General features: G+C 43.7%; 1 protein-coding gene across 4 annotated transcripts in view; it reads right to left on the bottom strand.

The window, feature by feature from the left end:
* Positions 1 to 1616: 1616 nt before the first annotated feature.
* Positions 1617 to 14262, bottom strand: part of ANKRD34B (ankyrin repeat domain 34B) — a 60274-nt gene continuing 47628 nt past the window's right edge. For 2 of the 4 annotated variants that reach the window (XM_029574198.1, XM_029574207.1), the window contains 2 exons: positions 3018 to 4610; positions 1617 to 2587 (listed from right to left, as the gene is read on the bottom strand). In XM_029574198.1, the coding sequence (XP_029430058.1) occupies positions 2543 to 2587; positions 3018 to 4565 (1593 nt within the window). In that variant the 5' untranslated portion in view covers positions 4566 to 4610 and the 3' untranslated portion in view covers positions 1617 to 2542. Of the gene's footprint in view, positions 4611 to 14262 lie in introns of all 4 variants that reach the window. The other 2 variants (XM_029574226.1, XM_029574217.1) reach the window with 2 other exon arrangements.

Genomic DNA, 14262 nt, shown 5'->3' with positions numbered 1-14262 from the left:
TTAACTTTTGCAACAATAAAGGGACTACTGACATGCTCTCCCAGTTGGGGGAAATTCAATTTTCAACTTGTGGCTTGCCCTCCTCCATACTTAGTTTGCCCCCTTCCCCCCCCCCCCCCCTAAATACTTCTGACTAGAAATGCTGTGGCCCGCTTACTTCTTTATTTTTATAAAAAATGTAATGAATTAAAGATAATTCTTTGAAAAAAGTAAATGAATTAAGCTCTGGTTCTGAAACCCATGTGCAAGATTTAAAGGTTCTACTTTCAAGATGTTTTCTCAAATTTGTGCCTGAAATTTATCATAAGTTTCAGTTTTCTTACAAAGAGAGCAAATTAGAGGTATGGCTGTGTGCAAGGGATTCTGCCCCTCTATTGAACTAGAAATCATGCAGAAGGAGATGGGGGGGGGGGGGGGCAGTGCAGGAGATATGAGCGTGTACTGGTTCACAGTCCCTATGAGCAGGGAGGGTGCCAGTGCTGTGCATTATTAATAGCAGTGGTGCCTAGGCCCAGCCCATTGCTTTAGAACAGAGAGCTGGCATGGTGCTTGAAAAGAACAGTGGAGATGGGGGGGAGGGAGGGGAGCAGTATACACAGGAAATAGAGGGGCATAAGTAGTCCGAGGAAGGAGAAGGGCTTTACACAGGTATGTGGAGGGCAGCAGTGACCCAAGAAGGGAGGAAGGGCAGCAGCATTGGAGGTCTATGGGGCAGGCCTGGATTTAGACATAGGCTATGCAAGAAACTGTGTCCAATGCAAAATTTTTATAGGTGTCTTGAGTGTTGCTGCTGCAGTGCCTTCATCCAGACCTGCCACTGAGGTGAATATCCACAGCAGCAGCAGCAGCAACTGGAGATTAAAAAATTTGGGAAGGAGCCTTCTGCAGCCCTGGCACGCCGACAGCCCCTGCAGTTCCCCTCCCCCTCCTCCTACATGGTCTTCCTGTTAACTTGGAAACCCATGGAAAGGGTGAGGCCTGTCAGGATGCCAGAGCTATAGGAGGCCCTGCGCTGCTGCTGCCTTGGAGGAGGTGAGGGTGGGGAAGGATTTGTTCAGGGCTGATTGGAGAAAAGAGGGTACTGTCCCCTTCCACTCTCGGCCCATTGCCTATGGACTCACGCTTTATGGGGGACTATATTTTTGACCCAATGCAACTTGCAATCCCCCTAGGCAGTTGCTTGTGCTGCCTCCTAGGTCATGCCAGACCTGGTTAGAATCCGTTGTTAATCCACCTAAAAATGATCCAAGCTTATTTCAAAAAAATACCACAAGGGAGTCAAAAACATCATGTAAAGTTTAAAATGTAAATGCTATTATGACTGCATATGCTGTGTCCAGGTAAATGTCGCTCTTCTTTTTTTTTTAACACATTTGTCCTAACACCTTTTATATATTTTACGAACTTTAGAAATTAGAGTGTATGGAGAAACGTGTGCCAGATTCTGCTTACAAAGACAGGAATTTTTTAGTAGAACAGGTACACCCTTGTGAATTAAAGAAATTGCTTTGAAAGTTATATTTACAATAAGTGTCATAAGCATAATACAGCATATTTGTCTCACCAGAAGCTACTGTAGATATTTTTGAATGAATAAACCACAGCTAACACACTGGTTCAGTGACAGACATAGCTGAATATCATTTTAATAAAAATTACCACTTTGTCAAGGTACATATAGACTGATACTATAAGGATAAAGAACAAAGCCACAGCACCACAGATACTAATTATTTTACTGCCTCTATCTATTGTTACACCAGACCAAGCCTACATCAGCCCATGACCAGGTTACCAGCTAACTGACCCCCTGCTCACTCACAGAAGCAACAACTCAGCTAGTTACGCAGCAACTGGCTCACAGAGGTTCAGCAGCTGACTCCTAAAAGTACAGCAAGATTTGAACACACATTAAATGAGAAGCCAATGGAAACACAGAACTTCTCCAAAATTAGAAAAACCTATTGTTCCATTCTCTGCATTATTTAAAGTTCTGGAGTGTTCTGAGCAAGTCAGAAATCAGAATGCAGCTTTTCAGTACGGGATCCAAAGGTTGTCTGCCATGGGGGCTGCAGCAGTGTATATGTGGCAATTGCTTTGGGGATTTATCTTGCACTGTTTGGTTCCCGTTTCTACTCATTTGATATAAGAGAAAAAAGAAAACAGAAAGGCAAGCTGCTTTTTCTAAGCTTTCAGTGTACTGGTTTGTTTTCAATATTTATTTACTGTAAAGGCCTCAGCTTTGCCTCTTATACCTTTTATAGTATAGCAATAAACCATTATCCAGTTACAGCCAACCATCCCAATTGCTATTATTCCTGGATTGTTAGCAAGAATATGGCAAGCTGATCTTAATGTGTATCACCACTACATCGAGACTGCAGAAAACCCACTTGCATGCCTGTTAAACCAAAATAAAAACAGAACTGATAGTTACTCAAAATTATTTCTAGACATTTGAAGTTGAGCAGTAATATCAGGCTAAATCCTGGGTTGTCCGATTTGTAGTGATCTTCGGTTCTAATGTTTTAGACGTCTGCAATCACACTGAAGAATGCAGCAAAGAGAAAACTGAAAGAGAAGAAATCTGAAAAGCAAAATACAGATGAGTTTCAGTTCATTGTATGAAGTACTAGCTATGAGCTTCTTTGCTTAATAATAAGTTACTTTGTCCTTAACAATACGCAGTATTTATGATACCTGGTCAAATGATAATTTAGAAAAACATTCTCTATTATCAGCTGAGCTAAATTGGGGCTGCACACAAAGGAAAGCAATTATTCCTGTTGCACAGGCAATGACAAATACTACAGAGCAATATATATATATTGACTTGTAGAACAGTTTCATCCTTAGCTCAGTTCCTTTGTTATACCAGCCATGGAGAGCATTGTGCATGAAGGAACTCTGCCATAGGAGGAAAATGAGTGAAAAAAGCTTCACAGTAGGGCACAAGTTGATTTAAAATGGTTATACACACTCCAGTTTGCTCAACTAAGGATCTCTTCAAAGTTTACCAATTGCTTAATTTGTTCTGTGTGCATGGAATGCCTCCTCAGTAACATTTTCTTGTTCTTAAATTCCTTTGGGAAGCTAGGTGCTGTTGGCACAAAGGGTTTTGAGCCACTGGCGATGATGCCAGACATCTTGTGAGCATTAATGTCTGGAATGGGTGGATGAGGATTTACATTCAGAGGTGGAAGGAAACCTGGTCTGGTCTGAGCAATGTGATCTAAAAGCAGGGCCCCAGAACCTCGTCGTTCTAATCCAGAAGGGATTCTCCTGCTTACAGAACTCTGGGGGATGCTCTCCATGGAATCTCTGGAACCCGACAGCACCGCTGCCTGCGAAAACAACTTTTTCTTTTCTAGAAGTGACTTGCTGTCCTCTGCCACCGCAGGGCCTATGCACCTGGTGAGCTGAGAATCAGAACTATAGTGATTTGCCCCTAAGTTTCTTCTCTGAACAATACTCCTCAGGCTCGACACCGAAATAGAATGCACTGAGTCTGGGTCCTGGTCCACAGGGATTTCACTTCTGTTGTGACCTCCCTCTGAATACAGTGAATGAGAATGGATCTCATCGCAAGACAGTTTTCTTGGTCCAGCCTGATCAAATGCTTTCAACAAATGAGCAGTGTCTTTTACATCAATACTCTGGTGTCGCGTGAAATAACGCTTGGAAGAGGCTAAAGCATTCATTTTAAGAGACAGTTCTTCCTCTGGCGTGATATCCTGAAGTTCTTCTGGTAAAGAAGATTGCTGTTTATGTTGATGGAGTAGCGCAGAAGGAATCTTCAACCAAGGCTCGGAATGCAGCCGCTGCAACTGTGGGAGCTTGGCTGCAACATTCACTAGATGTGTTCTTCTAGTAGGGGAACCTGGCTGAGATGAACCTTTGTAGCCATCAACAGGGTCTGGATCTTTAAAGTTAAAAAGTTCCTTCTCAGCACTAAGTGTATCTGAAAGTGGAGATGGTGATGATTTAAGTTCTATCTCTGATGGTGAAGTACAAGAGCATGGAGAATGGCATTCCTCAATGTCTGGAGAAGGAGGGACATTCAAGTACTGCTTGGTTGTCTGCCGTCCTGATGGAGACTTGTCCATTCTAATGATGATAACTTCTTTCCCTCTTGCCTTGCAGGCACTAAGAAGAACCTTTAGAGTCTCTTTGTCTTCAGCGTTTACTGCATAAACAAGTGCTGAGCATCCTGAATGGTCTTGCAAACTTAGATCAGCGCCACTGTTCAACAACAAAGAAATCACTTCAGGACCACTCTTTTCCAAGCAGGCATGCATCAGGGCTGTCTTTCCATGTTTATCTTGGATATTTGGATCAGCTTTGTTTTCCAGCAGATACTTAATCATTTTGACTTTGCTGACACTCTGCTGGTCTACATGTTTTGTCTTGCAGGCAATCATTAAAGGGGTTTCCCCGCGATCGTTGCTTTCATTGATGTAGGCACCACCTTCTAACAGCAGTCTTGTGAGGCGAAGTCTGCTGTGATAAACAGCTTTAATCAAGGAGTTCCCTTCAGTTGTCACCTCCACAACGTCATCCATCATACGTATTCTCTCAAAGGTGTGTTCCTTAAATTCAGAAAACAGCACCTAGTTGGAGAAATAGAACATAAATAAGATTAAATTGAATTCAAATTCCTCATGCAACCATATGCTTTGCACATGTCTAAATAATTTGGGAAGAAAATTAAATTTAATATCCCCACCATGCTTTAATTAAACAGGCACTAATAAAACATATTTCTAATTGCTTAAGAAACAACATAATGGCATTCAATACAACATATCTGTGTCTGCTTTTCAGAGCATCATGTGCATGCTGCAAAATTATCTTTTCACTATTTTTTCATAGGAAAATACCATATTGCTCTAAGCTAAAACAGCCCCAAATTGAAGACAGCCTCCTCATATTCAGGCCAGTATGGTCATTTTTACTAAGATACAGTTGACCATCTGCAGTGGTGACAGCAAGCAATGCCAAGAAAGCTCTCTTCTCTTATTTGGTCAAGCAGGATGCCACCATTCTGGGATACTGTTTCCTCTCCCCACCGCTAAGCTCAGTAAGATGCGTATTTCTCTTTCCTGTGCTTGGCCTTGACTATGAAATAAAGTAGGTTTTAGGAAACACATGTTTCCAAAAAGCCTTAATTTTATATTTGGGCCAGTATGATAGATATAATAAGCAGAATTCCTAAGGGACAGCAAATATTCTTATTTTTTCATTTTCCTGCTTGCTCTGGTAACTAGAAACATGATGAGAGAAAAAGATCATCCAGCCCATCTAGTCTTCCCATCCATGTAACTGCCTGGCTCTACAATCCCTACCACTCCCTCAGAGATCCCCTGTGCTTATCCCATGCTTTCCTGAATTCAGATACTGTCCTTGTCTCCACCACGTCCACTGTTCCCCCATGCATACACTACCCTCTCTGTAAAGACATATTTTCTTAGATTACTCTTGAATATTTCCTTAGATTACTCTTGAGTCTACCCTCTTTCACTCTCATCCCATGACTCCTTGTTCCAGAGCCTCCTTTCCTTTGCATTGATACCTTGGAGATATTTAAATGTTTCTATCATATCTCCCTTATCCCATCTTTCCTCTAGTGCAGCGTTTTTCAACCGGAGTATCGCCAAGCACATGCAGGTGTGTCGCAACCCTCTGCCAGCAGGATGCCACACCTCCTGGTCTCCTGTTGGCCTGGCTGCTCTTCCCTCCCCCTGCTCCAGCAAGATGCGGAGAACTCTTCCACCACCCAATCTTGAAAATGCTGAAAGCCCGGACGGAACAGCAGAAGTGGCAGAAGTCGTGGCATGGCCTCTTCTTTTTCCTGCCCCCAATGGCCCAGAAGGGGAAATGGTGTGCAGTGGATCCACGCACGTGGGAAGGAGAGGCCATGCCTCAGTCAGAAGTACCAGCAGCATCAGCCTTGAGGAGCAGTAGAGCCCGGAGCAAGAAGAGAAGCAGTCCCTGATCAGCAATAGGAGGCAGAGCAGCATCAGCTCCGTGACTGATGGGGCTGTTCTTTCTTGGGACCATGGGGCTATAAGAGGCTATTGCTGTTGCCACATGTGCTTGGGGGGGGGGGGGGGGGGGGAGGGGTGAGTGACAGAGAGAGTGTGTGTCTGATTGAGAGCCTGTATGTAAGTGAGAGCATGCATGTATGTCTGAGAGACAGCCTCTGTATGTGATGCAAAGTGCATGTGCGTGAGAGAGAAAGCATGCATGTGTGTGCTTGAGATCATGTGAAAGAGCATGTGTGTATGTATGATTGAGAGGATTTGTGTAAATGAGTGTGTGATTGAGAGCGTGTGTGAGATAAAGAGCGTGTATGTAAGTGAGAGAATATATGTGTGGGTGAATGAGAGAATGTAAGAGAGTATGTGTCTAAGTGAGAGACAGCATGTGTGTGTATGTGTGTGATTAAATTTATTTAAAAGCATTTATATGCCATATAATCCAAAGATTTTAGTGGCTTGCATGAAACATACACAATCACAAGTTAAAATGAGCACGGTATGCCTGCAGAAAAATTGGTTTGCCATCATAACTTGCTAGAGAAAAACACTGTGCCATCTTGAACAGATGGTCATTTTTAGGCACCATTTTCACACACTCAATCACCTAAAATTCCTATGTGAGAGACTAGATAGAGCAGCAACATTTTCTCTCTCACTTATGCAGTTTACTTCATAGTAAGCCAGACCATTTCTTTAGCTTATCCTCCAATTATAAATGATTATTTCTGACCAGGGTTAAAGCTCTTTAGTTGAGAATTTGGGTGGTTCTGAAAAGAGCCTTTGGAGTTTGTTTATCAGCTGTTTCTTAGCATTACTTACAGCTGGAGTATTAGGTCACTGCCTTGGTCCCTGGACAACAACAGGCACACGGCTGGGGTGATGTGGAACAATTCTTGTAATGAGCCAGGCGGGAAGCTTCTCCAGAAATTCTGTTCCAAGATGTCATTCACAAAGGAATTCAAAATGTTCATGGCCTTACTTCCAAGCCAGGCTTGAGAGTGCATGGTATAATCCTATATTAGTATTGTTGATGTTTTCAGTGTACTTTTGTCATTTTAATATTATTGTTTAAATATGATTGTTTTAAGGATTTGTTCAGTTACTTGTAATTGTATTATGTTATCATGTATGTTGCTTGTTATCGCTAAAATCAACAGATTATAAATCTGTTAAATAAATAAATGGATGTGTGATTGACAGCATGTGCGTGTATATATATGTGTGTGTGAGAGAGGGAAAAATGTTCTAGCAAACCCCTCCTCCCCTGCTAATTCATGACTATCTCAGGGCAGCTGAAAATCAAAAGTTCCCAGATATGGAGAGCTTGTTGCGGTTTCCAGTTCAGTTTTTGTCTGCACATTTCTCTTCCTTCTTTATGGTCTCTTTATTCTGAGTTAGGTGAGGGTCTGTCTGAGTTCTGCACATGTGACCAAGATGAGATATTCTGCTAGCATTTAGGTTCTGGGTACGGATCTCTAGCAGGTTGTCTTGTTCTATTTTCCTAATAGGAGGTGTATTGGTATTTTAGGGCCTGATCTAATATCTGCTACTGTTACTATTTGAGTGCTGGCAGTTAGTGCAGTTCTGGTATGGGAGGTTTATTATTTATCTAATTTCTGTTCAGAGAGAGTACGCTTATTTTTCTCTTGTGCCATTCTTAACAATAAAAGTAATACTTATGCTTTTTTTTTTTTTAATTTCTGTTGTGGTTTGTAATGAGGAGCCTAAATTTATGGACCTATAAAATGGGTGGCTACATGGGCAGAGTTAGGGTGGGGAAACAAAGTTATGAGGTTAGCAATGATTTTCAAAACTAGGCACCTAACTTACCCCTAGATTTATCAAAATGCTATAAATATAGCAAAAATAGCACCCGCAATTAAAAAAAAAAAAAAAAAAAAAAAAAAGGCAATGGTTAGGCTAATTTCACTGCTCTTTTTGAGAGAGAGAGAGAGAGAGAGAGAGAGAAAGAGAGAGAATCTCTGTAGAGACTAATATGTCACTGTACTATTTATACCACTGTAAGAGGGGTCTTTTTTAGCTCGTAGTTGGCTTGGGGGGGGTACAGGGTAGGTTTGGGAGAGTGGTTTTACATACACAGTAGAAATATGGACAGCAAAGTATACATCACTGAAGATTTTCTGTCATTTCAATTGGAGTTGCTTTGTACAATGCTTCAACAAGCTAGGTAGAAAGTGCAATAAGTTCACCCAGGCCCCCCACCCAACCAATAATAAATAGACAAATCTGATATCAATTGCGCAAGATAAATTAGCAGGTGCAAAATTACGTAAATAAGTTGACAAATGTACGTGCGTAAGTCTCTTATAAAATAGCAATTTGCATGTCTGGCTCTTGGCCCCGCCCCAGAATGCCCCTCAACCACCCCTTATTTCTGTGTGTACATGTTTGTGCGAGACCAATAACACATGCATACTTCTGATGTTTCTAAAATAGCATGTACGTGAGTACAAGCTACTTAGGTGCATATATGCTAATTTTATGCATGTAAATGTTTTGAAAAATCACCCTAATGTTTGCAGGGTATATACAAACAGATCCTGTTAGAAATAACACCATTTGTGCATGTGTTTTACACATATTAATTCTGAAATGTACTCCACAAATTGAATCAACAACCACACATGTACGGTATGTCTCACCCATCTGGGGACTCATTAAAATGATGTGGTTGCTGCTTTTGCCAAAACTGACGTCTTTAGGAGAAAAGAGACATCTACATTATAATCCAAGCAAAGTCAAGCAACAGATGGCGATGTCACACAATACAGAACTGTGATATTATGATATTACTGAATGGCAAAAGAAAATGAAAAGTATGGTTATAATAAAAAAGTATTTTTTTGCTTGCAATTTACAAAATAAGGCCAAAATGTACACTATTCCTAATGATACTTGCAACCAAGGAAACATGATGATACTACTATAGAGAGAAAAATACACAAACTAGGGAAAAACAAGATAGATTCTCAGTTAAGACTGCAGCTGCTTTCTAGAAGTAACCAGGCTGTGACAGGTAATTGCAAAAAACGTGGTCCCCTGTTAGTGGATCCCAAAGCACTGTGTGGTTCTTTATTAAAAGATTATGAAATCCTGTTATAATTTGTGTAGAGCATGGCCCACATACTATTACATAAAGTATGCAGCACCTCCAGATCAAACTTTCTTTTTAAAGTTGGGAACATTTTATTGAGCACCTACCAACAAAAGACAGAAATATAAGACCACAAGGTGGTCTTGAGGAATACAAATGGAAATATGGATGAATGAATGAGAAATGAAAAATAGCAAAGAAGAGTCCAGTCCAGGGGCTAAATAACCATGCATTCTATTATAATTAGCAATGCTTCCTTATTTGATATTTTGGAACTGGAAATCACATAAAGGAGATGTTATTACAGATTGATTATGTTATGTTAATTTAAGTGCCCTTTGACTTTCTAAGAAGGTAAATGCATTCTCTAACTTAGAGAATGGTACAGTCTTGTACACCTCACTGGGTGTACAGTAACTGTTTTTGCCAGTATAGGATATGCAAAGATCCCCTATAGGGAAAGCTCCAGACTTGATCTTTCCCATGAAAGATGCAGAGGAGTTCTGTCCCAGAACATTGAATGAGAAGATGATAGTTCAGCTCTGCATCAGCTTGTCTGAGCAGATGTTAGCATATACACCTTTAGACTGAGTTCAAACACACACCTAGATTTGTCCAGTTCGGCACCCATGAGTACACTCCATGTGGAAAACCTAATTCCATGGAACCTAGTGTTCATAATTGCTTGGGAAGCAAATAAACACCCAAGTGTATTCCAGTGCTGGTGGAGGACAATATCCTACTAGAAGTAACAGACTGGTAGGACATGGCTGGAGATTATGTACCTCTATCTTTAGTAACATCAGTCTAGTGGTTCTGTCATGTTTGTGGTATCAGCTGGCATTCAAAAAGAGTACTCTCTCATAATGGCTCTGGAGATCATTCTCTTCCCTGCCCCCACCCCAACAGAGAGGAATCCCTGTGCCTATCTCACATTAATGAGTGAACCAGGGCTATATAAAAGTTATTGATGTAAATGGAACAGGACACTTTAACAGATCATGTATAATGTGGAAGCAATCAGCTTAGAAGTTCCACATCTAACTTGTATATTGTACATAAGGAATGTATGCTTGAAAGATATAAATAAAAAGAATGATTAAAAAATGAAATGTTTAAATTATCATCATTTATATATTTAAAAATGTATTAACTCTAGCAGCCACGACGGTAGGTTCATCCCATCTTCATCCCTCCACTCTGCAATCTCCTACCCCTTTACCTCTGAGTGACCCATTGCCATGCATGGATACATTCTTTACAACAAAGGAATAACAACAGACATGGATATTGGATAAAAAGGGACACAGCATTTTTACCCTTATATAGATACCACTAGACAAACTGGTACCCGAGCCGGTATGTCTGTTGCCAAAGACCAGACTACACCACCACCTCCGCTGTCTGCCGTAACCACCAAGCAAGGCAGCATTGAACCTGGGCCCCCACCTTGTCCCCAAGCAAGGGACCACCAACCTGGGATGTATGGAATGCCTCACCCTGCACCGTCCAAGCGCCAGTCCACTGCTGACCTGGACCGTGATGCCCGCCTGCACGATGTCCAAAATGCCCCTATCAGCCCAGGTAACTGCCACAGGCATGAGGTAGGGCACACCCTTCCCTCATGTCCTCCAGCAATATCTATCTGTGGCCAACTTCAATCCCCAAAACCAACCCTCCATAGCCTCCTGCAGGGTTGATGATCATAGTCGATTTATGAAAGATGGACTCTGACCTGAACAAACCTCTACATTGGACATCCACGCATTCATGCCTTATCTGGTGACCACCCAGCTTGTGGTCCATACACCAATCTGACGTTGACCTTCTTGCATCCCCTCCTCTGCCTTCTTAATGCAGGAACCAAGCCTCTACTTCGGCCAAGTCATTCTCGATCCTCATAATTAGCTGCTTGCTTGATAATTTGCCAAGGTCGTTGCCCCCCCTAAATGTGTTATGATGGCAACTGGAGCTGCCATCAAATCCCTCAAGTGCTGAAGAAAAGGGGCAAGAAATGGGGCAAGAAATGGTCCCAACGTGTACCTGGCTTACCCATCCATGTCATGCCAGCCCATGAGGTGCCAGTCTGATGTGCGGTCCATAGGGGCGCTTGCATGCTCTTCTGGCAGCCTAATGTACAAAGAGTATCCAATAATCTAAACCTTCAATTGAGCCTGGCGCAGTTCTGCAAAATACTGTTAGGAGTTATGATTAGATGTGCTCGTCCGGTCCATCCTAGCATACATATTGACTGCTGCTGATCTCCATCTTCCCATCTGCCATTTGGTGTCGAGCAGAATACCCGCTTATGCGTTTGTGGCCGCTCCAGTTCTGAAGGAGTGTGTGGTAAATTTCCTGTCGTCCAGCTCCATTCTTGTTACTACTTTTCTGAGCACCGCAGAGAACTGATATCCAATTGATGGGACCAGGTCGGCGTGCACCAACCAGTGTACATCACCAAAAGGTTATTTGCGGCATTTATTGTTTCCAAAAGGAGAGGTAATTTGCCTTTAGTAAACCCTGAGTGGGAACTGATTCCTGGCTTCCCTGGTTCAGGGCCCATTGCTCTGAACAATAGACTACTACTCCACTCCGAGGGATCTCCCGTCTGCACTCTTTAAAAAAAAGTCTAAACTAATCACAGAGCCTCTGAATGCCCATTTCCTTGGCCAAAGAGACATACTTACCCTCAGGTCATCGTCGCTGGGAGTGATATCCGAGCTGGTATGGCGACTGTCGTAGATCAGGCTAGATCACTACCTCCGCCGCCTGCCACAATAACCAAGCAAGGCAGCTTTGAGACCCGGGCCCCCTGCAAGGGGGCCCCCACCTAGCTCTTGCAGTAAGCTGACCATGTGCTCCCAGCTAACAATCCTTTCATGAGGTCTCTGAAAGTTAGTGACCTATCCTCCATAGGTGATCCAGGACTTCACTGTAGGTACCTGTTTACAAACAAATTCCCACTTAGCGTGGGATAAAGCATCTGCAACCCCTATTTTACTAACCCCTGGTACATGCTCTAATAGTGGTACTGCTGCCTAAACTGGCTTGTACCGCCTCTCCAGGCAGTTCTGCTACGCGCATACACTTAGCATATTGATGGTTGAGCACGAGGACGCCATGATTATTGCACCAGAATATGATTTGTTTATTCTGCAGCTTAGTTTACCAAAGTGCTAGAGACACCAGTATGGGAAATAACTTGGGGAATGTGACGTTCTGAGTTAATCCTATATCCACCCATGTGTCCAGCCCCAGTGCGGCAGCTATGCATCCAGGCAATGCAGCCCTAAACTGCATCCTCCAGAGGCGTCCAAGTATATCTCTAAGTCCCTGCTGGAAAGTAAAAGCTCCTGCCACGGAGATACCCAGAAGATGGCCATGAAGGATGCCCAAATGGGAATGTCGTTGTGCATGGGTCATGATATCCTAATGAAGTGATGAGGCCTGTGTATGGTATTATCAACCCTGGAACAATGCCCAACGTAGAAAAGTGCTGATTAGTTTGCAACGTGCGCGAGACAGTTGGCCGATCATAGGCAATTGAACCCATCAAATTAGACTTATTCCCATCCGTTGCATGTTCACCCTAAGGCTCTTACTACCTTCTCTTTAAAGCTCAATCCTTGGCCCAAGCATGAAGGGAAGGCCACAAATTCTAGTTAGCTTCTGTGGGCCTGCTGGTCGAGTTGTTTATCTCCTGTCCTCTTGAGATCGGTTGCTGTTTTAGCCTCTAGCACTTGCTCCCGAGTAGTGTTTCATGAGTGCAACACCTTTTCCCTGTAACCATATTTTCGACAATAATCCTGAATCTACCATTTTGGAGTCTCACATCCCATCCTCCTGTACGAGAACTTTCCCTTCATTCAAAAGGTTCATACATTGTATATCATTACTCTCCTCTAAGTATTCGACTGACTCCACTACACTGTCCCTGCGAGCCACAGACCAACTCCAAATCCCAATGCTGATGGGGGAAACTACCGGAAAAGCGGCCTGTGCAAAAATGAAGGGCCCCCTGCCATAACACATATAATATAACAATGTGTACCTTGCTCCGATTACAGCTGAGATACTGCCGGTCTCAATTAACATCTGTCCGCCACAGACCATGATGCTGGAGGAGCATCACATGCATCTACCCATGTGGCACCTCCTTGGGTAAGGACCCAGATAGCTCCGAGCCTCCTCCCGGGACCCCCACATCCTTGGGACCACCATTCACCTCAGCCCCTCCCAGCCTGGACAGCCGAGTCAGTCACCCCCTTCCAGACCATGCAGCCACCCCAGCAAACTGAGGAGTCTCCCTGAAAGGAGAGGATGCCTTTCCTCCTCCTCGTCGAGGAGGTCTCCTGGCCCCATTATGAACCCCGCCATTGGAGAGAATCCTCTACGTGCCCACTCCCCCTCCCGGCTGCACAACGAAGCCGGGGGGGGGGGGGTGGGTCTCGTTTAAAAGGAACAAAGTCCTTTAAAGCTTGACTAGTATCAGCCTTACTCATACCAGACATACAACTGTAAGGGCTCGTCTGGGAGCTGAACCCAGGACCTCTTGCACCCGAAGTGATGAGCCACTCTGTGAAGGATGAAGATGAATGTCTGGGATTGCTAGAACCCCGGTGCTCTGGCATCCCCAGGCCCCTGCCTGCCTCCACCAATTGGATCACAGGGAAGGTGACCGGACACGGGATTCTCCCATCCCGTCGCAGCACCATCCTAAGGGACCCCTGCAAGGTGCCCCAAGTGCAGACAGCACATGCCCCACTGGGGCTCAAGGATCCGCTGAATCCCCAGCTCTGTCCACTGGGGGCAGCAGCAACCACAAGCTCCTGGGCCAGTTCAACTGCCATCTGTGCAAGGAGGGGTGTGCCCTCCCCCTCTCCCCAGTGCTCAAGATCAGGCAACTCCATCTACTGGGGGCAGCAGCAGCTGCAAGCTCCTAGGCCAGTTCAACTGCCATCTGTGCAAGGAGGGGATTTAAGACGGGATTTAAGGAAGCTGGAAGAATGGTCGAAGATATGGCAGCTGGGATTCAATGCCAAGAAGTGCAGAATCATGCATATGGGGAGTGGAAATCCGAATGAACTGTATTCGATGGGGGGAGAA

This window comes from Rhinatrema bivittatum, chromosome 1 (assembly GCF_901001135.1).
Source record: "Rhinatrema bivittatum chromosome 1, aRhiBiv1.1, whole genome shotgun sequence".
NCBI lineage: Eukaryota > Metazoa > Chordata > Amphibia > Gymnophiona > Rhinatrematidae > Rhinatrema > Rhinatrema bivittatum.
The sequence above is the reverse complement of the archived record's forward strand: the minus strand, read 5'-3'. Positions and strand labels throughout refer to the sequence as shown.